Source organism: Callospermophilus lateralis, chromosome 4 (assembly GCF_048772815.1).
Source record: "Callospermophilus lateralis isolate mCalLat2 chromosome 4, mCalLat2.hap1, whole genome shotgun sequence".
NCBI lineage: Eukaryota > Metazoa > Chordata > Mammalia > Rodentia > Sciuridae > Callospermophilus > Callospermophilus lateralis.
The window spans coordinates 156,472,393-156,498,807 of NC_135308.1; the positions used below are offsets into that span (position 1 = coordinate 156,472,393).

General features: G+C 58.6%; 1 protein-coding gene across 2 annotated transcripts in view; it reads right to left on the bottom strand.

Moving 5' to 3' along the window:
- The window catches only part of Myh9 (myosin heavy chain 9), an 82,421-nt gene that overhangs the window by 17,210 nt on the left and 38,796 nt on the right, over positions 1-26,415 (bottom strand). For both annotated transcript variants that reach the window (XM_076855121.2, XM_076855122.2), the window contains exons 4-19: positions 18,328-18,355; positions 17,383-17,476; positions 13,471-13,563; positions 12,824-12,887; positions 12,297-12,395; positions 11,792-11,935; positions 10,847-10,942; positions 9,791-9,909; positions 8,352-8,504; positions 7,375-7,548; positions 5,769-5,942; positions 4,449-4,563; positions 2,394-2,587; positions 1,978-2,099; positions 1,234-1,303; positions 757-917 (exon numbers count right to left, since the gene is read on the bottom strand). In XM_076855121.2, coding sequence (XP_076711236.1) covers positions 757-917; positions 1,234-1,303; positions 1,978-2,099; positions 2,394-2,587; positions 4,449-4,563; positions 5,769-5,942; positions 7,375-7,548; positions 8,352-8,504; positions 9,791-9,909; positions 10,847-10,942; positions 11,792-11,935; positions 12,297-12,395; positions 12,824-12,887; positions 13,471-13,563; positions 17,383-17,476; positions 18,328-18,355 — 1,900 coding nt within the window. The remainder of the gene's footprint in view (positions 1-756; positions 918-1,233; positions 1,304-1,977; positions 2,100-2,393; positions 2,588-4,448; positions 4,564-5,768; positions 5,943-7,374; positions 7,549-8,351; positions 8,505-9,790; positions 9,910-10,846; positions 10,943-11,791; positions 11,936-12,296; positions 12,396-12,823; positions 12,888-13,470; positions 13,564-17,382; positions 17,477-18,327; positions 18,356-26,415) is intronic.

The window sequence follows — 26,415 nt, forward strand, 5'->3', positions numbered from 1 at the left end:
AAACTCATGCTCCACCTCCCAAGGCTGAGCTCACACTAGGATCCAGGTCCTAGAGCACAGACCCAGGGGCTTGGGGATCAGCGTGCAGCATGGGAGCCCGGCCTCCCTTAGGAACGCTCCTGATTCAAGGAGAGCACAGGGCTCCTTGGGGACGTGCAGCCCCTGGGTATGGTCCTCACAGAGCAGTGGGACAGGCAAATCCAAGCACACAGTCCCCTTCTTGCCACTGGTACCTCTAATAGGAAACATCTATTTCTAATCCTTGGTGCTGAGAGCCACAGCTGAGTTGGAATGGCCCCTGGCATTTTGCCACTAGTATTGGTTGACAGGCGAGGCATTACTATCTGCCTCGGCCGCTACCTTGGAGTTCTCACGCTACTTTGGAGTTCTTGTGGGGATTTCCCGGAGAGTTCCCATTGGTTGGGGAAGTGCAGGAGGAAGGATTTCCGGAGGAGATATTTCCGGTGGCTGGTTCCTGGACGAGCCTCGTGGGGTTCGGGATAGTTCCCGGGGAGCGTGTGTGGAGTGTGCTGGTGGAGTTCAGAAATAAAGTTTGTTCCTGCTTCAGTGGCTTGTGATTTGTGCCCAGCCAGACTGCGGCACCTTGGACTCGAGGAAGGGCAGAAGAGCAAGCCTGTGGGCCTTCCCTGGCAGACTTTGGCTGGCACTGAGTGTTGGTTGGCCAAGCACCCCCAGCTGGCCAGCAACAGGAGGCCACAGCAGAGTATGACGTAGGGCAGGCATGCCAGCACTCACTTCCTGGCCAGGTAACCCCTGCAGCAGGCCTGGAACCCTATGATGACATCCGTGATCTTCAAGTCCCGCTCCTCCTCTAGGTGGGCCAGCACGCCGGCCCGGAAGAACACTTTGCTCTGGCCGATGCGGTACAGATTGCTGTCGAGCTCCAGGGCTTTGATCTGAGTGGGAGGAAAGCAGAGTGCTGAGGCCGTGCCATACTGGGCTTTAAGATCAGAGCAGACACGAGCAAGAAAGCAGGAGGTGGTCCCCAAGAGGATGGACGCTACCCGTCCTGGTACCAAACACCAGTCCCCATCACCCAAACCCTGAGAGGCTGCTGCTCAGAGCACCCAGCAGAATCACAACCAGCATGGACGATCCAACACGGCATCAACTGGTGGAAGGGCCCTCATCCAACAGGGTGGGCACCACCATGTGGGGCAGGCACGTCAGCAGCCAGAGGCCTGTGCTCCAGAGGGGCAGCAGTGGACTCACCATGAGCACACACGCCTGCTTCCCGTCCATGAAGCCCTTGGGGATGGAGTTTGGCGTCAGGATCTCATACCTGAGGAAGGAAAGAGAAGCCTGGTGATTCCACCTCTCGCTTCCATTCTGCAAGGCCCGGCATCATACGGGATGCAGGGATCACCCGCAGTGGAGCAGACACACAACTCCTCACAGGTTCTCCTAAGCAAGAAGGCACCTGGCAAGTCCCACCCTGCCCTTTCCTTTGGCTGAGGGGCACAGGAAGGCTGGGTGCTTTCTGGAAGGTGACTGGAACCTCCCGCTGCACTGTTTCTACCCTCCAGGGGGTGCTGTAGCCTGCCCCTGCTAGTTGCCCATTGTCTGATGTCTGGGACCCCAGGACGGCCATCTTCCCTGGGATGCCGCAGGACTGTCCAAGGAGCACAGGGCTGCATGGAGGCAGCCACTGACACCCAATAACCATCAGGCAAAAAGGACAGTACTCCAATGTCTGCACACCCGGAAGGAGCTGCGGTGTTCTATGACTTCCATCTCTGTAAAGCTCCTCTGTGCCCATCTGTCTGGTTGACACTAAAAATTTCTTTCATGGTTTCTCTACCTGCAGTAAACAGCACCAGGCCCGCGCAGTGGCCAGGGGCGAACGTCTACAAGATGACTTTCATTCAGCTAAGAAGCAAGGACCTCCCTCACGTGGAAAAGGTGGAACAGGAAAGGATGTGTGGGGAGCCAGCCGGACCTCGGCTCCCTGCTCACCTCTGCCGGAACTCCTGGAAGACCACCCTGTTGGGGAAGCCCTGGCGGCAGATGCGGATGCCCTCCAGGACGCCATTGCAGCGCAGCTGGTCCAGCACGAGGTGAGGGTCCAGCTTCCCAGCCTAGAGGGAACAGCCCACATGGGCTCAATTCTGTACTTAAGAGCCGATGGAGAAAGGGAGGCCCTGACACAGAAGGGGAGGCCCTGCAGCCTACAGGTTCTGGCAGCCATGTACGAAGATCTGCTGAGACAGTGGGCCAACAGGAGAGCAGGCCGTGGACGCAGCACCTCCTAGGCCCAGGGCCAGCCCACAGAGGAATACCACCTGGGGGGGCCTGCCTGCTGCTACCAGAGACAGACAAGGACACAGAGCCCACACCTCCCGCCGGCCCCACCAGCTGCCAAGCAGCCGCACCTTCTTCTCGTGATTCGGGATGATGCAGCGGACGAAGTTGGGGTTGGTATTCCTCAGTGTGGCCATCAGCTTGGCCAGCTGCTCCTTGTAGAGCTGACCCACGGTGCGGAACATGCCCTTCCGAGTCTTGAAGGCCCCGGGCAGCGCCGTTTCAGACATGCCAGCTACCTGGTCCAAGCCAATGATGCGGTCCACTGCGGAGGCCAAAAAAGCACGTGAGTGCCTGGCCATCCCAGCTAGGGATGGGGCAGAGTGGGCGGGAGGGAGGGAGACAGATGCAGGGACAGAAAAAGGGACAGTATGGAACTGCAGGACCTCGTGCCCAGAGCTGGAGTGTCGAGATCACCCCACGCTGAGCTGACGCGAGAGGGAAGCAGTGGGGGTGCTGCATTTGCCGCGCCACCTCTCATGGCAGCAGTGTCCCCAAGGCGACCGTCAGGTCCACCTCCCTCACCCTGCCCACTCTGCGAGCTCCTACTCTCCAAGAGACAGCCAGGTGGACGGTGAGTTCTGGGATAGAATCCCACCAGGCTGGCTCCAGGTAAGGAGGGGTTAACCCGGCCTACAGCACGCTGCAGCCCCACGGTCCCAGCTGGAAAAAAGAGTCCGAATTTTGAGTTCTTGATGCCCCTACTGAAGAGCGTGAGCTGACCTAGTTGACCTTTACCTAAGAGTCAGGAGGGAGCTCCAAAGTGACCCTGCCCTGTGGGCCAGCTCTGAGGACTGCCTGCCATCACCCTGCGGAGCCCTCAAAAGCAAGGACAGAGCAGCACTAGGTGGCGTCAGAACAGTCCCAAAGGCCCACTGTTGGCCACAGTGTTCTCAGGCCTCTTCACACAGCTGCCATCATCCAAACCACCCGAGGAAGTCGCCCTGCGGGAGCAGTAGTGAAGCAAACGCTTCCTTCAAGGTGAGAACCAAAGCGGAAGTCACGTGAGGTCACTTTTAAGTAAGAGCTAATGTGAGGCCTGGAACCTCCGTTGCTGGGTGGATGCCCCAGGACAAAGCCCATGTCCGCTATTTTTTGAAGACAGTGAAGAGCACACAGCCAGCAGGAGGCTGGAAGCTGCGAGCCCCATCACACTGTCTACCAAGGCTTCCCGGGGGCGGGTGGCTTGTGAGAGTCACAGGGGAGGTGCCCAGGAAGGTGGATGTGGTCCCACAATAACTGGCCCTTCTACATGTGACCTGAACCAGGCCCAGATCGCACAGGTCTTGGCCAACTGTTGGACACACCCAGAGATGCCGTTTCGGTTTCCAGGCAGAGACACACGGCAGTGCACAGCACCCAGGCCTCATGCCGAGGCCCCCGCAGCCATTCAAGCAGGAAGCCAGGCCCCTAAAGGCGGAGTGCCAGGAGATCTGAGGGCTCAAGCGGTTTCTTTTCTGCATTTAACCTGAAGTTCCCAGATCTCTCAATACAGCCCCTCATTTGATTTTGTACTGTAGGACTGTGGGCGCAAGTCAGGGGTCTGCCCTGGGACAGATGGGGACGGGCACAGGCAGGCAGGAAGAGCCAAGCGGGTGAGGAAAACGCAGCAGCGCGTGCACAGCTCCGGCGCAGCACACACACACACACACACACACACACACACACCACTCCAGGACGGCCAGTCACCTGATTCTAGGTGGAGGATGGGAAAGCGGTGATAGAAATAGGCTCTCTGAGTGCGCTGCATCTCTGCAACAGAGAGGTTAGAGCAAGACCCGGGCGAGGGAGAGGAGAGACCTCAGGAACAACAGAAAAGAGCCGCCTCAAGCAATCAGCCTACCAAGGAGGAGAAGGTGGGAGAGCAAGGTGGGCCGGGACCTGAGCAGCGAGGCTCGGCTGCCTGGCGCACCTGGAGGGTGCGGGGCGGCCAGCAAGGCTGGAACAGCCTCTGCCTGAGAGGAAATGGCCCTGGCGCTGGCCTGGGCAGGCTCTCCCTTTTTGTTCAAGGAGACCGTTCTCACGGGAGCTACAAGACAGACACCATCTGCTAGTGTCAGGGCCCCTTGTTTGGTGGCTGTGCCCATTGCGGAGGTGGGGCAGGGTGTGGAGGGCAAAGGGCGTACCATCCTTCCACAGCTCTGAGACGAACTTGTCGGAGGACTGGTGGAGCAGCGTGGCAATGTTGTCATTCAGGGGGTCCATGTTCTTCATGAGCCACTCGTCGGCCTTGTAGTCCACCTGCGAGACCAGAGCCCCATCACGGGCTGCCCCTAGGGACAGGAGCTCCACAACCTCTCCCAGGACAAGGTGAGCCCACATGGAAAACATGGGAACACGCTCTCGGTGCTTCTGTTCCCAGAAAGGAAGTGGCAAGTGACAAAGGCCATGAGAACTGACACTGTTCTCTGAGGGCTGGACCTCGGACAGATGACGACAGACAGCCACAGCCATGTGGCAGAGCACTGACCCTCCCTCTTTTTTTTTTTTTTAACATTAATTTTTTAGAAGCAGTTGTCCACAATACCTTTATTTATTTACTTTTATGTGGTGTTGAGGATCGAACCCAGGGCCTCGCACATGCTAGGCATTGCACTCTACCTCTGAGCCACAACCCCAGCCCCTGACCCTCCCTCTTAAGGTGGTACAATCACAAAGAGGAAATCCTGGAGGGACATGTAACAAGCAGGCCCCTCGATGGAGTGGAAGTGCTATGTAGCAGGAAACTCCTGAGCTCCTGCACCGATGTGCACTTGCGCAAGGCGGGTGCATGCAGCGGACGCTGAACAGACAGTGTTTGCTTTTTCCTGGGTAGTTTCAGGAGAGGCTGAGAGACGACCTCCAGCAAGTGCCCAGGGCAGGTCCACCAGGCACTGGCTGTGCAGCCCGGGCAGTGCCAACAGCTCCTGCCACATGGTGGCTCTGAAGTGGGGGCAAGTCCCTGCACCCTTGCAATAGGACATGCTGGCAATGTCTGGGGACAGATGCTGTCACAGTTAGGGAGGGTGGTACTGCCTGGCCTCCAGTGGGACAAGCCAGGAAGGCTGTTACATGTGGCCCTGTGTGCAGGACAGTCCTCACGATAAGGAATGATCCCGAAGGCACATCTACCCCCAGCGCTGAGGCCGGTGAGCAGGCTCACAGGGGACATGGAACCCTAGAAGGCAGGTGGTATCCCATCTTCCAGATGAGGAAACCAAGGCTCGGAGATTAAGTAACTGTCCCAAAGTCACCTGGCTCCCTAGTGACAAAGATCTAATTACAATTGCAGTCACAGCCAAACCTCCTCCACACCTGGAAGACGGCTTAACACAACTGCACAGCTATAGCCGCCGGCCACAGCAGTGAGCCGTGGGACCAGCCACACCATCCAGGAGCCACAGGAAACACCACGCCCCCAAGCTGCCCCTCCTGCTCCCGGAGACATCGGACCCCGCGCGCCTCACCTTGCCGGCATAGTGGATGATGCAGAAGTCAGCTTTGTCCTTCAGCTGCTTGGGCTTCTGGAACTTGGGGTGGGTGCCCTGCTCCTGCACCACCTTCTCCACGAAGCTCTTGTCAGTGGCTTTGGGGAACCAGCACTCCTCGTCCAGCAGGGCCAGGATGCCAGGGGGACCCGCCTGGAGGGGGCGCAGCACAGGTACAGGTGAGGCACATGTGCGAAGCCACCCCACCCACGAGAGAAGCCAGTACGTGGGATGGGAATCCCAGGGCCGCACGAGGCGGCACCACACTCCACAGGAAAACAAAGCACAAGAGGGCATCAGCATGGGAGCCCCAGGTCAGCTCCCGGCAACAGAACCGTCCCGACTCAACCACGATGACAGACAGACAGACAGACAAGAGTTCTAGTTTGGGCAGGGGAGGACTTCTGGGGTCTCGCTGTGGCCCAGAGACCCTGACCTAACGCTCTGTCACAGCAGCTGTGTACACTGGCCCCTCTGCTAAGGAAATCCGCTGCGGGTCTGGTGAGAAGCAGCCCCTGAGCCAGGCAGGGTTTGCCCAGGTGGCTGCAGCTGGATTCAGCTCCTCACTCTGAGCCCTGTCCCCAAACTACGTCTGCTCAGATGTGTGGTGAGGTGACAGGGTACCCAGCACGTTCCCTGAGTAACAGAGGGCCCAGAGACCTATCAGCCTGCGGACACTGAAGCAGATTAGGACATTGCAGACGGGTGGACAAGACATAAAGCCAAGCGGGTTCTTGAGAATTAGAAAATTTGATGTCTTAGAAAAGACATCGAACACCATCATGTCTAATTAGTAAAATACTCCAGCTGTATAAAGACAAAAACCCGCTGTCATTGCTAAAATAGTTCCAGGAGAGCTTTGGCCCCACCCCCAGCTAGTTTAGCAGCGCTTCTAAAACGAAGGCTTTGCTCTGGGTCTTCTGAGCAACGTTTCTGGGAAGCTCGGGCGTCCACGGGAAGAACCTGAACATAGTGTGTTTCTGTTTGGGAGGTAACTCCAACGCAGAAAAGCTCAGGCCTCATTACGGAGCGCACACCCCAAGGCCAGCCACCAAGAAGGGACCCAAACTCCACCTGGCGAGATCTTAAAACATGTCCTGCTTGGGAGTTTGGAAAGGGGAAGGGCTTCTAGCCCCAGCCAGCCAACAGCCAGCGCCTGCCGTAACAGCTCCGGCTCTGAGGGTCTGAAGCTGTCTGTGGCGCCCGTGCAGCCGGGGACCATGCTCAACACGCGGTCTACGAGGTTCTGCGCAGCACCGAAAGGTCCTGGGGACAGGACCTCACTGCAAACTCAGGGCTGTTTCTTTAAGACAAGGAATGACAGGCAGACCCCAGGGTCTCCTGGAACTGGAGGCAGGACGCTGGGCCCCAGCCACGCGCCTCCAGCTGGCTTGCCCAGAGCCTCTTCTTTGAGGGAGGCCAGGCCTCCCTGGCACGGCATCCATGCCCAGGCTTATCCTCCAGGTGGCACCAACACCAAGAGGAAGAGACAGTACCACAGCCAACACAGGGCCAGAGGTGAGGAGCGGGCACCAGAGGGGACAGGGCAGGAGCCATGCGCAGAAGAGGCCGGCGCGAGTCTTACTGGCTTCTCGATGAGGTCGATGCAGGGCTGCAGGTCGAGGCCGAAGTCGATGAAGTTCCACTCGATGCCCTCCCGCTGGTACTCCTCCTGCTCCAGGATGAACATGGTGTGGTTGAAGAGCTGCTGCAGCTTCTCGTTGGTGTAGTTGATGCACAGCTGCTCGAAGGAGTTCAACTACAGGGAGGAGAGCAGTGTCAGGGGCACAGCCCGCAGGGGGCCAGGAGGAGAGCAGCTGGGCAGACTCCCGGGGCCTCCGCGCAGCCCTCGGAGCCTGGGCCGGGGCCCCATGCCACCCAGCAGACTGCTAATGTCTTCTCAGAATGATCTGGTAAACCACACATGGCAGACTGCCAAGGAGGCGTCAGGGTTAGGATAACTTCAAAAATTGTGCGCCTATGAGCAGGAGTTAGCCACGGCTTAACAGCCGAGATCCTGGCGACAGGTGAGCGTGACCTTAGTGCCAGTACAACAACTGGACTCCGATGTGAAAATGTCCCATGTCTACTAGTGACAGATCACAAGTCTGAGTTCATGGTTCCCCTGAACCCAATGCAGATGCCAGGTCTGAATTCCTGATCTGCTGGGGACGTGGCTCAGTGGTAGCGCTTGCCTGATGCATGGGAAGCCCTGGCTTCCGTCCCCAGGGCCACAACAAAGAAAAAAATATCCATGTGAGCAACAACAAGCCACCCTCTGATCTGATGTAACTGTCAGTTTTCCCTCCTGGAACTCAGAGCCTTCGTGAGCAGGGACAGTGTCTTACCCTGAAGTCCAAGAAATATCGGCTGAAAGACTAAATAAGTCAGAAGCACCTGCCTACGAGAAGTCCCATGCTTCCCAGCGTCTCTGGCAAGACTCCTGTGTAGCCGAGAACATTCCTAACTGGTGTCTCCATGCAGGGAGGGAGGTGGCTGATTCAGACAGCCGGGGACCACGGAAAGAGCATTCTGAGCCCAGGAGACAGAGGCAGTGCTCACATCAAAGATCTCGAAGCCTGCGATGTCCAGGATCCCGATGAAGGAGGCGCCCTGCCGCTTGGTCTTGTCCAGGGCTTTGTTGATGCGCAGTACCAGCCAACGGAACATCCGCTCGTAGGTGGCCTTGGCCAGGGCCTCGATGGCAAAGTCAGCCTGGGGGTGACACCCAAGGAACAGTGTCAGATAGTTGGAAAACCCATGTGCCCTCGGCCCCGGTAACTTCACATTGGGAGCCTTCCCCAAGAGATAGCCCTAAAGGGGAAACGGGAAAGAAGGCTTCATGCAGATGCTCACGGCCACCGAAGTGACCTCCGTGTGCAACCACACAGGCGCAGCAGACGTAGACAAAAGACCTTTTTAAATAAAATGGGGAAATGATAAAATATTTACAGAAGTGATAAAAGATGCCTGAGATCCACTTCAAAATAGTACAGCTGGGTGGAGACAGGTGCGACTAACGGTGACACGGGACTGGCAGTGAGTGGAGAACTACTGAAGGTGTCTCCGGATGGGCACATGGAGGTCTTTCCACTATTCTACCTTGTTTTGTATACATTTGAAAAGCTCGATAAGAAAAAGCCAGTGACGACTGAGTTAAAAGAAAAAAAAAAAAAAGCTATCAGAAAATAGCTGCCCATGAAAATCCCCACCGGGCAGGACGTCGTCACTACTTTCTCTTCTCTCAACTTCGTTGCATTCACACATGCACACAAAACACAATATGACTGACTGTAATTTGGCCAATCTCTCTCCCCCACACTTGACTGCATTTTCTGAGGTGTTGAGGTTTGTCCTAAATGATCAGGGGTGTGCTGATGATCAGGGCTGGTGGTAATGACACACACTGTCCTTGCAAACTATGTTCCCACCCTCTGTATGTGGATCTGCACAGAAGATCCTTTGGAAACAGGGTTAACAGGTGCCACCCTGCAGGTGTCAAGAGATGGGACTGGCACCTCAAGACCCCCACGACCAGTGCCATGACTACAACCAGAAATATCAAGAGAGGAGAACAAGGTCTGGCCTGGGAGGGACCCGGGCTCCCAGGTCAGCAGGCTCATTTGCCTGGCCCAGGGCAGGAGACTCCTGCCCACCCCAGCACACACGGCAAGGAACAGCTGCCGGGGGACGCAGCAGCAGCAGCCGGGAGCCACGCTACAGAAACACCCAGGCCTCGATTTCCACGGGGCTAGAAGACGCCTATGATGAACACCCAGGCAGTCTAATGTCGCCTGGTGCAGAGAACAGTGAGGCCCAGGGGTGGCCAGAGGTGTGAGCACGTCCCTCTGCTTCCCAGGGAGAGCCGACGACTGAGGGGACTCAGTGCAAGTGCCTCCTGGCTGGCCGGGCAGAACAGGCCTCCACAGAGCCACAGTGGACACAGTGGAGTAGGACACCAGCAGGAAGGCAGCCCAAGCTCCCTGGACACGCGCACACACCTGCTCTTTCGTCTGCGCCTTCTGCACGTAGTCTCGGCCCACCTTGATGCGCGGGGTGAGGATGCCTCTGGTGAAATCGGTCACATTGATCCCCAGGAGGTGGGACACCTTCTGGGCAGCTGGAATTTTCAAAGAGGATGAGGAGGAGAGGGGTAAAAATTTTAAGTGGACCAAAGAGAATGAATCCCTTTGCTCAAGCTGCAAATGGACAGGAAGAAACTGGAGAGGTAACCAAGCAGTCGGTACCAGGACAACCGAATCTGGGCCCTTCCTCAGCAGGGCCAGGTGCAGGCCAGCAGACCTGGTATCCTTCACCCTCATGGAGTCCCGGGACAGGCGGGCAGACCAGCCTAGTGCCAAAGGCACAGGGCCCAAGGCCCTAGAGGAGTGCCCTGGACAAATCATATGCCCCATGTGAAATCTAGAGTGCCAGGCACAGTGGCTCATGCTCATCTTCCCAGCTGCTGGGGAGGCTGAGGCAAGAGGATCATAAATTCAAGGCCAGCCTGGGCAATGTAGAGAGACCCTGACTCACACTAAAGAGAGCTACAGATGCAGCTCAAAGATAGAGCTCCTGCTTAGCAAGGCCCTGGTTTCCATCTCCCGTGTCTTTGTCTCTCTCTCTCTCTCTCTCTCACACACACACACACACAATTTTTTTTGAAGGCAGAATAACTTCAACGGAGTTGTGTGCAGCCAGCCATGGGAATACGTGAGGCCAGACCAGGTGCAACAACACATGAGGTCACAATCTAGACCCTTGCACTATTTGGCGCTACGGCAAAAGCCACTGCATCAGTAACCAAGAGGAGAGGTCTGGATTCAGCATGGATGAGGGAGGCTCTGACCCACACGACCATTCTTCTAGCTCATTCTGATGTTCACCCAGGGTCACGTTCACTGGAATCTTATGTCTCTACAAAGCACACTCCGGGATACCCAGCCACAAATGCAAAACTTCAGAGGGTCTGGGACTCCTAGAAGGTGCTCGCTGCTGAGCAACTCCCCAGCTGGGCACCTGCCCCTGACTGCAGGCGAGAGGAGAGGTGCGGTTACCTGTGTTGTCAGGCATGGACGCCTGGTCGGTGTTGCGCTCCTTCTTGAAGACGATGTTGCCAAGCTGCAGCACCCCCGAGATGACCCGCAGCAAGCCTTAGGGTGACAGAGGCAGGTCAGCAATTGACTCAGGCGGGAGGAAGCCCCTCTCCCACTGGGTAGTCACTCCCGCAGAGATTCTGAGCACAAGCCAGACAGGGACGCCACGTTCCCAGGGGCCCCAGGTCTGGTCTAATGGCATGTGGTGGTCTAGCTGCCCTAGAGGGTTCACCACCTCTCTGCCAGTACGGCCTCTATCCCCTCGCAGACCTCAGCTTGGGCAGCCCTAGGCTTAGACAGCATCTGTCCACACTTCCAACATTCCTAAAGCTGAGCAGGGACACACCAGAAGCCCTGGCCCACCACTTCACTTTAGAAATAAAGTTTTATTGGAACACAGCATTGCCCATGCATTTACATATTATCTGTGGCTGAGCAAAGATGGCTGTGTCAACAAACCCTGTCCCACCGTCCCCCAACAAAACAGCTAGAAATCAGGGTACTTTCTCCCCAAGCCCCATCTGTCCACAGACGCTCATTTGCCTCAAGCCTGCAGAGGACACAGGTCCCCTTTACCGTCCCTCAAGGGACCTGAGGACACAGGCCATCCCACACTGCCATTTGTTCTGAGCTCTGCCCAGAAGAGCCCACACGGGCACAGGCAGCAGGGCTGCAGCAGCGGCCTGTCCCAGCCAATAAGCACATCATTTGCCCCCCTCTGCAAGTGCCTGTAGGGCCACCAGGAATGACCACCTGAGCTCTAACCCCACCCACTCAGGGTCCTCCTGCCCCTCTATAGGGCCCTCAGCAGGAAGCTCCCCAAGGCCTGTCGACTCCCCTGAGGCCAGCCCCGCCTGCCCATGGCCAGCCCCGCCTGCCCCTCCCACACAGGAGGCCAGGCCCTACCCATCTGCTCGTCTTCTGGGATGCCCATGATCCTCATGGCCTCCATGGTCTCCTGGAACATGTCCTTGTCCTGCTGCCCAGGGATGGTGACGTGCCCGTTGGACAGGAAGCGGTACTTGTTGTATGGCTCCAACAGAAGGTCAGCTGTGAGGGGTGAGGGCAAGGGCAGGTCAGCGAGGCTCTGAAAGCCAAGGCTTCTGCCAACACTGTGACCTCAGACTTGGGAATGGGGAGCAGTCCTCAGCCAGTAAGGCACTGGGAGCTGCAGGGTGGTGGCACTGCCAGCTCTTCAGGGGATGAGACTGGCACACACGAGCCACAGAAGGGTGGCAGGCCCATTGGCGTGCAGTTGTGCCTGCGACATGCCCACCCTCTACCGCATGCTTAGAAGCCAGACCCGTCCCCAGGATGGACGGGAGGTGGGAGACATTCTCACTCCTCCTCTCCAAGGCATCCCCAGGCTCACCCCCCAGTGGGTGCCACCCACCCCCAGGGCACAACTCACTCTTGAGGTGCTCGCCAGCCCCAGACAGCAGGTAGTAGAAGATATGGAAGGTCCGCTCCTCCTTGGCTTGGCGGATGGCCCGAGATTTCTCCAGAAGGTCTTTATAGATGTTGAGGAACAACACCGGTTGAGGGAGGCCCGCTACCTGGGTTCCACACTCTAGCTCGTCCAGTAGAGCAGCCTGCGTCCTGGGGAGCCTGGCCTGCCTAAAGGTCCCCTTCAGACAACGACAGGAGGACAGAATACCCGCTAAGCACAGAGCCTGACACGGTGCAGGGGAGGCACAAAGAAGCGTCTACCCAGACAGCAGCCACTGGGGGCCACGCTGGGGGATTTTAACAGCTCCCTCCAGATCCACACAGAACCTCGTCTGCCTGTGAAACTCCTGTGCTCTGTGCTCATCCTGGTCCTTCCCAACCCCACAGAAGAGGCATCGAGGGGAATGTTGAAATCAGGGCCAGCTTCTCTGGTGACTGCTAGTTCCCCCCAGACCCCCACTTCTTATTTCAACTAAACCACAAGGATACAGGTCTCAATGTTGGCACCCACGATGTAGCCGTTGACATCAAAGTTGATGCGAATGAACTTGCCCTGAGGAAAGATCAAGAGATCAGAGGCCCTGCCCAGCCAGGCAGCAAGGAGCCCTGCTCCCACATCAGGAGGCACAGGCTGGAGAGAGAACCCAGAGACTTCGGGTGCCAGGCCAACGCGGCACCCAGGAATTGCAAACAGCATGCTGCCCGGAGCTGGGCTGGTGCCCGGAACTGGCCAGTCTGTGCCGGCTCCTCTGAGGGGAGGCAGGGAGGCCCGTCACCAGCAATGCTCCTCTCTGTGCCGGCTCCTCTGAGGGGAGGCAGTTCCTCTCTGTGCCATCTAGCCTGGGGGCCACCAGGACACTGGCTCCTGCAGGAGACTGAGAGCTACGGGTGACTCCCAGCTCTCTCCCTGGCTCTTCCCAGCTTTAACGGAAGAGGCTGAATCAACTACTTATGGCCATCTGGGTAAAAAGGCGAGGGCAGGTCTGTGTGGAGGGGACCCCAAAAAGCCCCCTGGGCCAGCAAGCACCAGGTTTGCCCTTTCCTCGTTTCTGAGGTGACAGCTCCTAGGAAGAAGGCCACGTGAGCCGAAGCTCTGAGTGGGCTCTCTGACCCCCAAAGTGCCACCTGCTACTCACGAATCGTGAGGAGTTGTCGTTCTTCACGGTCTTGGCGTTCCCAAAGGCCTCCAGGATGGGGTTGGCCTGCAGCAGCTGCCGCTCCAGCTCCCCCTGCAAAGGAACCAGAGCCTTGGTGGAGGCCAAGCAGCGGCGGGGACCGCAGGCCGCCCGCCCACAGACGAGTGCAGCAGAGCCAGGTCTGCAGCCCCACATGCCAGGGACAGGCTTCCGGTGGCGCTGGCAGCTGCGGCTCCACCCTTGGCCAGGCTCCCACATCACCCAGGTGCCACATTCCCACCAGGCTGTGGAAATCCTGACCCGTCTGAGCGCCCATCAGCTGGTTAAGCAGCAGCCCTCGTGGGGGCGCGGGAGGCTCCCGAAGCTCCAGAAACCTGGCCAGAGGCGTGTGTCTGAGAGCAGCATGTGGACTAAGAAGGGACATGGTGGCACTGTCCTTCTCTGAACAGAGATAGCTGTGCATGACACCACCGCCCCCGTGTCCCTAATCTCCAGGTGTCCTTTCACAGGTGAAGGACAGCTCATTTCACGTCCACCCTCATTAGCACTTCCCTGTCCCTACCAGCCCGCTCCCTGCCACCTCCACACCACTCCTGCCACAGCAGGTTTCTGAGCACAGGTTCAGCAAGGCCCACTCGGTTCTGTACCGCTCAAAGTCAATGAACCCTACTGTGGACTGGTGCTGTCGGGAGACAAAAGGCCCCTCGGGCCCCCACAGCCTCGTGATACCCCGGCGGACTTCAGGGAGGCTCCGCTTCACAAAAGGGGAAGCCGAGGTTCGGGGGAGGAATGATCTGCCCAAGGGCAGCAGCTACCATCCAGCAAAGCCGGTCAAGTTGAGTCTTCCACCTCCCACCAGCCACTGTGACAACCCCCACCTGCCCCATCCCCCAGCGGGGCTCTGCCCCAGCAGCTCAGATGGACTCTGCAGACATGCTCTGAGCACAGGTTCAGCAAGGCCCACCGGGGTCTGTGCCACTCATCAAGCCCAGTAATGACCAGGACTCTCACTCCCCAAGACAGCCTGGACCCTCTGAGGGAAAGGCCTCACAGGCCAAGGTGGTGGGTAGGGGCGGTCATTAGAGGCGGGGGTGGGGGAGCCAGGGCTTTACGGGAACACTCTCGCTGCCTGGGAGCCGCGAGAGGAAAGCTGGCCACAGCAGGGCTCCCGCAAGGCAGGCCACCAGCACACCTGTGGCAATGGAGTCTGCCACCGCAGGTCGGTCGCATCCCAGCTGCATGTGGAAAACCACTGGCAGCCCCAGGGCATGGACAGAGCCTCCCCCTCAACAGCCACCCTGGGCCAGGGCACCTCCCAGGCTGGGGAAGCCTTCACTGGAGGGCCACATGGGTAAGGGGTGCCGGTTGCCTAGGAAGGGTCATCAGATTCAGGCTGAAGGGAAGGAGGCTACCTCACAGAGCAGGCCCCATGTGAGCAGGAAGAGGTAACCAGACACCCGGGCTCCACCCAGCCTCAGGCGGGCCTGGACGTGGCCCCTGGGAAGTCGGCTGAGGCAGCCCTCAGAGCCAGATTTGGGTGGGAGCTATTCCCCACCCACCAAAATGTTCCCGTCAAAGCCCAGGCCAGGCAGCCAGGCTGGCGGAGCCACTCCCGTTCCCACAGACAGAGGAGAGCATGGCCCCGCCAGTCTGCGCCGCCTGCTTGGAGGCAAAGCTGAGGTCTCTGTTCAGAGCCACACAAAGCTGCTGCGGAAAGTGGGACCAGGGGCCAACTGGGAGCAGGCACTCTGGATGCAGCGCAGAGTTGCCCGCTGAACAGGGGGACGGCTAGTTGTGCGTTTCTCTTTATCAACACCTAACTGGGCACAAAAGAGACTGATTTTTTGGTGAAATCTACAATATGAAATGATGAGGTGGGTGGTGGTGGTGCCCGTTCCTAAGTCTGGAAGGCTCTACCAGGTGTTGTTTCTGCCAGGAGGGCTCCAACGAGTGCATTAAAAAAATGGGGGCCAGGGCAAGTGTCACGGGCTACAGTACAGAAGTCTACCCGGGAGACCCTCCACCCAAGCTCAGTTAGATACTATCTGCAGGTTTTGGGTTGGTCAACTGGGTCACTGTAAGTGAGGGGGGCGGTGCTCTGTCCCAGAGATGCCAGGACAGGCCCCTGAATACAGGACCAGCCAACCAACTTCAAGAGTGTTCCATGTTTCGCATCCCAGCTGCAAGCGGAAAACCACAGCGCAGCTTCAGCGTGGAAATCAACCGAACTAGCCAATGGCCTTGTACGCTGAGGGCCTGAACAGTGAGTGGACGCCAGAGGCAACCTATATTCAGCCACACCAGGTAGACACAAAGCCAGGGACAGGGTGACCACCACACACTAGATTTTGACAGCTTTGCTCCTACCAGCCCCTCTAATCCCCCCACAGGTCGTCTGGCTGGGTGCTCGGGGGGCCTGCCCTCCCATCTACAGCTGGAGACCCAGACAAGGCATGTGGGTCTCTTTTACTGCTCTCTAATTGTGGTCCTGTCTCCCGCCCTCAGGGCAGGGACTCCAGTGACATGCTGCTGAGAACCAGTCACATACCAGGCATTCAATAAATAGCTGGGAAATGGATTTTACTGCAAATTCACAGAAGGAAAACCATAGATAGAGAACTCCTAACCCCACACTCTGTTTTTTAAAATAGGCCTCCAAAAAAGAGAGGAAAATGGGGGGGTGCAGAAAGAGGAGGAAAAAGAGACTTTATTAGTTTCTAAATATAACTCCTCATGCCCCGTGGAAAAAATACTCAGAGTCTTGAGAAGTCTGGCACGGGCAAAGTTGCTCCTGGTCCAGTTCTAGAAGTCTGTGCACGAACACCTTCTGAGGACACACAGGTCTGCACCAGACACATACCTCCGTGTAGGTAGGAACTCTGCACGCAGCACGGCACAGTGCCGAGGGTGGCGGCCCCGCCGCGGTCTCAGGAGAAGCTTCTGGGCAGTTTAGGTGTGCTCGAGAGCGAGCGAGCCCACGGTCCCGCTTCAGACCCCCCCACCCCGTCCCCAGACTCTAGTGTGGGGCCTTCCGGCACTGCTTCAGCAGTGAGGCGGCAGGTGAGGGCGCCTGCACATCCAGCCCAGGTCACTGAGTGCGTGGGGCCCCGGGACAGCGCACACCCATCCCCCGGGGCCGAGGCTGCCCTCTGCATGGGACATGACAGGTGTCGTGCACTGTGTGGAAATCTGGGCAGCACCAGAGTCTGAGGACAGCTGGGCTGTACCCGACCTGCAGGGCTGTCACTTCAGAGTGCACCAGAGGCCACTGTGCGTCACACCCAGCCCATCCTGCAAGACAGAAAGTGAGCTGAGCCTATGAGAAGAGTTCTAGCTGCAGAAGGTGACAACGGTGTGGAGTGAGAAGCTGCTTAGTCAAGGGCACACGATGGCAGCACACACATTCCCGGTGCAGACGTGCAGTACGTGCAGCTCACCTAGCCAGGACTCCGCTGGGTCACCAAATCCACCAAGAGGGAGGGGAGAAAAGCGGAGGTGAGACAGCTTTCCAGGGACCCTTTCTTCCTGGGGGCTGCCCGCCCAGAGGCATCAACAGCAGGAAGAGAACAGGGACGCAAGACAGGCCTGCCTGAGGTCCCCCGAGCCTCCATCAACTCAGGGCCACGCCTCGTGCCTCTCTTCCCGCCTCAGAGGTGGTGGACTCGCAGCAATTGGCTGCAATGCCAAGAGTGCTGCTAAGCAGACCCTGGGACAGCTCGGGTTCCCATAGCAACTCAGGAAGTCGGGCGCTGAGGGCAGAACAGGCTGCACCACCAGACCACTCCCAAGACTGCGCTAGGTGGGGCAGGCCTCTGTGGCGCTCCCAGAGCACCCTCACTGGAAGCCACCATCGTCAGGTCGTCCTCCGTCAGCCCACCTGAGGCCCTCAACAGAGCAGGGCCCGGAACTCACCTGGTCCTTCTTGCTCTTGTGTGAGGAGGCCACGTGCGCCAGGTACTGGATAACTTTCTTGGTGTTCTCTGTCTTGCCTGCTCCGGACTCTCCCCTGCAAGAGTCAAGCAAGTCCTTGGGTGAGACAGGGCCACCTCCCTGGCCTGTCCCTCTCCACCATGCTCATTATCTACCATTCTGCCCTTGAGTGCCCACAAGGGACCCCAACACTACTGGCAGAGAAGGGGACAGCCAACAAAAGAAAGGCTAACTTCTGCAGCCCTCCCTTAGACCATTTCCCACGGCCTTCTAGAGGCTGGACGAAAGTCGGCTCATGTCCGCTGCCCGCCCTGTCGCTTGGCAGCCTCTCAGCCGAGTGTGTTAGGAATCAGTGTGGAGCAGCTGCTGACTTAGGGGTCGAAGGCGCTAACGCATGTTGCTCTGGAACTTCACTTGGAGGTGTGCCCTGGGCCCTTAACTCCCTGGGCCACGGGTTGACTTATTTCTGTGTTAAGTTCAGAGGTCACCAGCGTCAACCTAAATCTAGATAAAGAAAGCCACTCTTCAGAGCCACAGGGAGGGCTCTGCTGGGGGCTCTGGAGGCCAGTCAGGGCCCCACTGGACTGGGCGGAGAAGACTCCTGGTTCTGCTCCTCCGGGAGCCCCCACCCCACCTGCCCTCCTGGGCCCCTGCCACCTGCCCCTAAAGGAGGCCAGTGGAGTTTCTGCAGGGAAGGGGCAGGAAGCGCCTGACCAACTCCTGTCCCTGGGGCCTCACAGGGTAAGAATGGTCTTTCCTCAGAATAAGGGTGGGTTCCATCGAGAGAGAGAGAGAGAGACAGAGAGAGAGACAGAGAGAGAGACAGAGACAGAGAGACAGAGAGGGAGGAAAACAAACAAGGAGGGGAAAGAGGACAGGAGACAGGAGCTGGAGACAGGCCCCAGCGCCCAGACACGGGACACTTACGTGCACAGAATGGACTGGTCCTCGCGGTCTGAAACAGAGGAGACGCTTGGTTACGCTTTGGCTGGATTCAGGAGCCCCCCTCTGGTCCCGGAAGAGCTGCCCATTTCCCAGCCAAGGAGCACAAAGACTTCGAGGACCCCCCTGCAGGGGACCCTCACCACTGCCACGACAGGCTGACCAGGCTGACCGGCCATGGGCCTCACTGGAGGAGGACATGCACGGGTAGCAGAGCCAGGACCGCCACGCCAGACCTCAGGGTGCCCACCACCAACCCCGCCCCAGGAAACCCGAGCCCACTGCTTCTCCCACTCTGAAGGAAGCGGGGCTCCGGAAGCTCCCGAGGCCCTGCGCTGAGCTGAGGTGCAGCCAGCACTTGCGTCTGCAGCTGTGCTAGGGCCTGTGGCACATGCACTGGACGCTGTCCCGCTTCAGTGGGGGACACTGTGGAAGACAAGGCCTGGCGCAGGGAGCAGCCTCACCAGCAGGGAGACACCTGCAACTGTGTGGTGAGCTGCTGTGGGGTGGTGGCACATGTCCAGGACACACACCAACACCAGCAGGCGTTCAATGGGGTCACTCTCGAGGGAGCTTGGAAAGAAGGGCTGCTTCTGACAAGCACCGGTGACAGCCTGTTCTTGGGGCTGGTGTTGGGAACCTCTGGCAAAGATCCCCAGCTCGTGGGAGCTGCTCAGCGAGGAAGGGTATAAACACGCTCCTGGGAGGGGGACAGCAGTGCCCACACTGGAGCCGAGCTTGATGGACAGGCTTTAGGACTATTGGGCCCAGGTCAGTGCTGCCGTCTAATCTTCAGCAGCAGCTGAAATTACCAACTCATTTTTCCCCATTTTCTCTCACACCCTACCTCTCCCCCGCCCCCCACCCCCACGGACGGACGCCTGGATCAGCCCAGGCCACCTCCAGGTCTGAGGGGGCGGCGTGTGATCCTGGCTCTCAGCTTCCACAACACAAAGCAGACGTGCTACTCACTCCCCGCAGGATTTGTCCGTGAAACCAATGACATGTGTGGCCCTGCTGTGGCACCTGTGAAGAGTGAGCCCCCAGATGGCCTCCTCTCCTCCCACCATGAGACTGCTGTGACAGGGTGGCCGCGGCACTGTCAGGGCCGCAGGAGGGGCAGTCGAGGGGCACGGGGGCCGGGGCTTATCCGTAATGGGCAGGAAACACAGGTGGACAGTCTGTGACTGACTGCCCCCTGGCTGACAGTCGGCGCAGGGCCCTGCTTGCCACAGCACGGGGAGAGCGGCTCCCAGCGAGCCGGTGCGTGGCCTCGCGAGTCGGATTCACCTTCCCTGGGCGACTCTCCCCAGTGCCTGATCTCGGCAGCGCAGGGGGCTGGGCACCTACTCTCATGACAGGAAGAAGAACGGGCCTCAGAGCCCACACCAACGGCAGCTGCCCCTGCCTCGGCCGCAGCCTTCCTCCCCCCACTAATAAATGTCTACAGGATGAGGGGGGAGCAGGGCCACTAGTACTCCAATGTGACAGCCACTGGGGAATGCCCTGGGGGCCACCTTCCTCCTCGTCTTGTCTTTCCCATTGAACAGAATACAGAATACGTCAGGGCTGCAGGGCCAGGAGGGACACTACAGCGCTGGAGCCTTCCTGGGGCCTGCCTCCCCCTCTGCAGCTCCTGTGGTCTGCCCAGCCGCGGGCATGTTTAGTCACCGCTCCACAAGCAGCAGGAATGTACCTGCGCCTACTGACGAGTCGTGAGCAGCAACCGCCCGACGCTACCATAAAAGGAAACGTTCTGCATCCCTTCCAGAAGGAACCGTTTTCCCAGAGCGGCCCAAGCCCAGTCCCGGGGATGGCTGGAATTCCTCTCAGTGTGCCGAGAGGAGTCAGAGCCCCCACACAGGAGGGCTGCACAGGAGGGAGCCTGGACACACAGGGACGTATGCAGACTGCGTCCAACAGGCCTGGGCACACGGGGGCACACGTGCATGTACTCAGGGCACACAGGGACGTGTCCACAGGTACGCATGTGCACACACGAACACACTCACAGCAGCCTGTGCAATCTCCAAGTTCCCACACCCCAGGGCTGGACTGTCACTAACTTCATCCTGCCCACTACTCCCACCTCTGCCCCGCCGACCCTTGCCTCCATTTCCTGAGGCCCAGTTACCACTGTCCACACAGCCAGGACACACTTTGAAGGAACCCAACTTTGCTTTGCCAGGAGACTCACTGAGGCTAAAGCATTCAGAATGGAAGGCTGACAGGAGGCCGTCCTCATTTCTCCATCCCTGGCCCTGCCCCTCAGCCTCCCAAGTCCACCTACCCCGAACTAGGGCTCCTCACACCTGCAGCGGGGCCTGCAGCCTTGCAGGTTTTAGACTATCGTCTCTGGCCACACAATAACCTCGCAAGGTAGATGGGGCAGGAAGAACTGCTCCCGCTTTGCGTCCTTCTCAGTGGCCTGGGTTTGTTCCCGAGCTCAGATCACCTCTTCTGCTGGTGGTGCGGTCAGTATTCTCAGAGGGAGCCGGACGTGGTGGCACATGCCTGTAATCCCAGCAGCTCAGGAGGCTGAGGCAGGAGGATTGCAAGTTCAAACTAGCCTCAGCAAAAAGCAAGGGACTAAGCAACTCAGGGAGACCCTGTCTCTAAATAAAATACAAAACAGGGCTGGGGATGTGCTCAGTGGTCGAGAGCCCCGAGTTGAATCCCTGGTACCAAAAAAAATAAAAGATTTCCCAGCAGGCACAGGCTCTGGCTTGACCCAGTTCACCCTGCCTTCCCCTGCCCCATGCATTCTGGCAGGGACCCTCCTCGAAGCTCATGCCATCAGCCTGGCCCATGTTGTCATCTCAGGGGACGAGGACACTTGGAGTCCAGCCCGCTCTGTTGTGTCTTGGGTCTTAGTTGGGCACATGAGCATAAGGCTGTGTGAACACGCCTTCCTCCCTGAACACTGGAGGAGGCCCGGCCCTGGGCAGCACACACACAGCCACCAAGGACCACCCGTTCTGGGACAGACAGCACCTGAGCCCTCCTGTTCCTGCCCCATCTTGAAGGTGGTGGGGACAGAGACAGGTCTATGATTCTTCTGCTGTGGAGTCTCAAAAAAGCCACAACCTTACCTCCAATAACGTCGTCCCGAATGCCTGAGCAGGGGACAGCACTTGAATCAGTGCATGTGGGCAGGAACCCAGGCTGCTGTTCTCAAACCATCCCCCCCGCGCCCCCCCGCCCCGCAGCTGCTTCTCTAGTTCCCGCTGAGCCCTGCTTGAACCACAAGAAAGGGTTGCGTGAGTGACACACTCAGTGACCAGGCCGTTCCCTTCCCTGATGATATTTTAAACCTGAAAAGCCCCAAGGCCAACTGAGCCCATGCAGTGAAGTCACTGAGCTGCCGGCCCGGTGTGCACAGGAGCCTCCAGCCAACTCAGAAGGCTTCGGTGGGAGGAGGGTGCCTGGCTGCAGGTATCCGGCCCAAGAACTGCAGCCCAGGTAGATGCCGGGGCCTTATCGCTCACTTCCTCTCTGAGAGGAGCTGTGGCCGATTCTTGTCCATAAAAGGCCACGAGGCTCACACAGCTGTGACATCAGCCTGACAGGAAGTACAGGAGGAAGGGAGCAGGGCCTGGCTCACCAGGAGCCACTGCTGGAGACTGACTTGTGGCCAGGCTCTCGGGGACAGTGCCTGCAGGGGTTCCTGTGGAGTAAGTCTTGCAGGGCTACCGTGGGAGAGTGTCCTGCCTTGGGACCCACCTCTTGGTGCACAGGGCTCTTGGGAACTGAGAAACGGACCAGACCCTGAGACTCCAGTTACTCCTCTGTGGACAGAAGCTGGGTCTTAGAGGGTCTACTTGAACTCCACCTTGACACTCAGGGACTGGAGCCTCAGAGGGCACAGGTTCAGTTGCCTCAGCCTAGAGGTCAGGCTCTAAGTCCCCAAAACTCAGAGTCTATCAAAACCATCAGTCACAGAGCTGGGCCAGGAACCCAGGCCCTGGATTCCCAGCTCTTCCCCAGCTCCTCTCCACTGAGAGCGCCTGCAGGCAGACACTGGGGACCAGAGTGCTACTTCAGTCCTACAGACAGACAAATGGGAGACAGACCTTCTGAGTGGCCTGCCGACTTCTCCACAGCCAGCCTGATTCACAGCCGGGGTGACGGCGCTCGGGCAGCAGAAAGAGGGTGAGAAAAGGCAGAGCCTTCCTATTGGCAGAAGCTGCAAGTCAGCGGGTGAGTGGAGGCCTGAGGTCTCAGAGTCCCCTGCTAGCCCCAGACTGTGCAGCACGCCCTGTGTCTCCAGGACACACAGGTGGCCCAGAACCAGGGAGACAGTGGCTCAGCAGCAATCCAAGCCAGAGGCAGTTGGACTTGGCCAGGCAACTCCCCCCCATGACCCCTGCGCTCCTCAGTGGGGTTTGAACTTGCCCGGGAGGCCCAAGTCCCCAGGTGCAGAAAGGAGAAGGGCAGCCTTCCCCACGGGCACCCTGGGTGGTGAGAACCGAGCTCCTGGGACTGCTCACAACTTTCATTACGTCAGAGGGTGAGCAAGACCTCAGACGAGGCTTCTCTTGGCCAAAATGCACCAGCAGAACACAGGCAGTTCCCCTGCAGAGGCGCTTGGCAGGAGGGCCAGCTAGCTGCAGTCTGCGTCTGGTGGGGGGGGGGGGGTCGGGGAGTGTCTCTGAGAGGCTGCCTCACAGGCAGCTCCAGCAGGTGTGTCAGCCCAGCGGACAGTCAAGGGTCAGCTCTGCTTGCACTCACCCAACATTCCCCCTGGGGGAAAGGAGAGGTGGGGTGGGAGGGGACCACTGCAGAATCCTGGAGAGAGGAAGAAGCAGGGTTCCCAGTCCTGCAGAGGGCTGGTCCCTCAGAGAGGGAGCAAGAGAAAGAGGAGGACACCAGGACACAGAGCAAGACAGGTTCAGGTAGGTAATGCTGGTGACGAGCCTGGTTCTGGGAGCACAAATGGCCCTACAAAGAGGACTCCACCGCCTGAGAAGGTGAGCCGCAGTGGTGCAGGACGGCTCCCTGGAGAACCCAGGGCTCCAGCTGCCTTGGAGAAGGGTGGCCAGTCCAGGGACAGGCCCACTGGCCTCCAGGGCAGAAGATGCTCAAGAGCACAGCCAGGCCTCCTCTCCCCTCCGCCCAGGCCTGGGCCCTCCTGCATTTATTGGACCAGCTTGTGCTGGCCACATAAGACAACCTGAAGGGCCAGGGAGCATGAGTGGAAGGACACCCTGAGCCCCAAGGACACCCTGGGTCCTTAAGGGTTTATTACAAGAGTCAGCACTGGGTCAACAGCCTGGGTGAAGACCAGATGAACTTGAGTCATGCAGGCTCTCTGCTTACTGACCTCTCTTCGGAACTGGCAGCTTAATTCCAGAAACCTGACGGGTAGAGGAAACACCAAACACCACCTCCTGCCCTGGTGTCCTGGGCCACAGCCCCCTGAAGTCTCAGCTGAAGCTGAGAATGCGCAGCTAAGCGGCCATGCCGGGCAGCCAGGGGGAGCCTGGCCATGCGGGTCAGAAGCACAGAAGGGCTTGGCTGCCAGGGGTTTTACAGGGGGGTGGGTGGAGGACTAACAAACACGATGGTCAAGTTTTCAACCACACCAAGTTCCGGGTTCCAGGAGGGCACTCTGTCCTCCCGCTCAGCCAGCCCCAAGCGCAGCACAGGCCCACTGGGTTGGGTTAAAAGCCAAACAAAAGTAAGCCCGAAGCTGTCCATGAAAAGCCTCTATTCACCAGCTCCCTCTTCTAGAAAGCCTAGCCACGCTGCCCTTGGGCAGTCTCAGTCCAGGGCTGGCTCTCCTCCTGGGGGTTAGAAGAAAACAGCCTCCTCAGTCCAGGGTCAACGGGGACTACAGGCCAGCGTGGCCTCCCCAGTCCACCAGCAGCACAGTGGGTAGAAGAGTAGTTCAGAGTCGCAGGACAGCAGACTCCAGAGCAGCACAGGGCCACAGGCCACATCTGCTCCACGGCATTCCATGGTGGCCTCAGGGGAAGGCACTGTGACCAGTCACTTCCTGTGCCTGCTGCTCCCAAGGCCCTGGACTCTCAGGAGCCTCTTTGAGGAGGTTAAAAAGCCCGCCGGGAGGACGCAGCTGGCTCTCTCTTGCTGAGCAAGCAGGAGCGTGGCTAGGACGGGGCGGTAGCGGGGCTCACGGAGACGGTTCAGGCAGGATGCTGCAGGCTCGGTGGTCTGCTTCCCGGACTAGAGGTGCTTGTCACACACAGCACCTGCTCTCACTCTCAGCCTGCCACGTCCGTCGTACCAACCCCGAGAAGCAGAGAGAAAACGTAGCTCCTTCACGGTCAATTGCCAAACCCTGGCCAGGTCAGTTAGGAAGTGACAGAGCAGAGACCCCTCCATCCATTCCGGGGCCTGCACGTGTGCTCTCTGCAAGGTGACTGGTGCACAGGTGCTCACTAGTCCAATGGGACAGCTAGGCACAGGTGCTCACTAGCCCTCCTGGGCGAGCCCACACTGCCCTCCTAGGCACACGGGACACATAAGGCCTGGCTCCAGGCGGCCCTGGCAGACAGCAGGGCCTTTGTGGCAGGGCTTGTAGCCGCCCGCCGGCACATTCCTGCCTGAGTGGAGTCATGGCATCCGGGCTTCCCGCTGCTCAGCTCCCCATGGCGGGTCCCGCTGCTCCTGCTTTTCTGCACCCCTGAAGCTTTTCCCCGGCCTCTGAGGAACACAGTGGGCACTTCTTCTGACAAAGACCTTGTGAAGCAGTTCACAGGGCAGGGAGGAAGGTGGGGGGGCTGCTCCTCGCTCTAATCTCCCCCTAACCACTGACAGAGAGGAGATGCCTTTAGCAACCAGCTGGAGGGGGGCCGAGGTGGAGGTGCCCACGGGCCCTGCCCTGGGGATTAGGAGACCCTGGTTTCTGGGGCTGACCCCGCCCACTGAGAACAAGCCAGCTGACCATCTGAGCCTGTCTCTCTTCCTATGAATTACAAGGACTATGAGGCTCAGGGGGGACAGCACAAAAATTCCACCCTTCACTGTTTATCCAAAAAGGCCAGTCAACCCTCAAGGGGAATGCAATCGCTCACTGGAGCCCTGGAGCGACCGCTCAGTGACAGGCCACTTCTGGTGCAGCTTTCCCTGAGAAGCAGAAGTGGGGTGGGAGGGGGCAGCAAACAGTTCTCCTAGTGGCTCAGGCTGGAGTGGAAGCAGCCCTGCTGCCGCCTCCCTAGAAATGCTAGAAGCTCATTAAAATACCAGTCACTGAAAGTGGCCAAACCCGGCACTGCCACCAGTTAACACCAGAGGACTTAGCTTTTCTACTCTGCTCTGGAGATAACTGGGCTCAAGACCAATTCTTTCCATTGGCCAGTTTGGCCAGTCGAGAGAATGTGGGCCTGGCCAGGAGAGCCATGTCCCAGTCCAGCCAGGCATGCTCAGACCATGTGCTTCTGCTGGCCGAATTCCACCCTGGGCCACACCTGCACCCCTGCTGCTGCCTGCCACAGGGGCCAGCAGCGCCCAGTTCACGCTCCTCTCACCTCGTGGCCTCTGACAGCTCAGAGCCTGTGGTGCTGTCGTAGAAACCTGAGGAATGGCCCCATTCCAAGGCTGAGAGCCCATGAACGGCCATGACAGCAGAAGAACCAAAAGGGAGAGCCAGGGTGGGGAGGGTAACCAACCATGTCACCACAACTTTAATTAAACCCAAGGTTGGGACTTCAAACAACAAAACTGCATGGGCACCTATGGGGTGGCCACAGGCCACCAATAACCTGAACCCCGTGACACCTGACACCGGTGCCAGCCTCCACCTGGACCACCAGGCCTCCAGTGGCAGGACACCTGCACAACCACTCAGCAATCCATGCTCCATCGCCTATCTCCATGGCCTGGTCCAGGGCACCAATGCTGCCATGACCCACCCTGTGCCCGCAGCTGACAGCACCAGGCTACTCCAGCACTCCTCAGCACTGGGTCAAATCCTTGCCAGAGGAGATCCAGGCAACCACTACTGGGGGACTGGAACTGGCACTAAAGTCAAAGCATATGCAAAGCTTAATCCACGGGGCCTTAACTGAGGGAAATTCTGTCCCTGGGGGGACAACTGGTGGCAACGTCTGT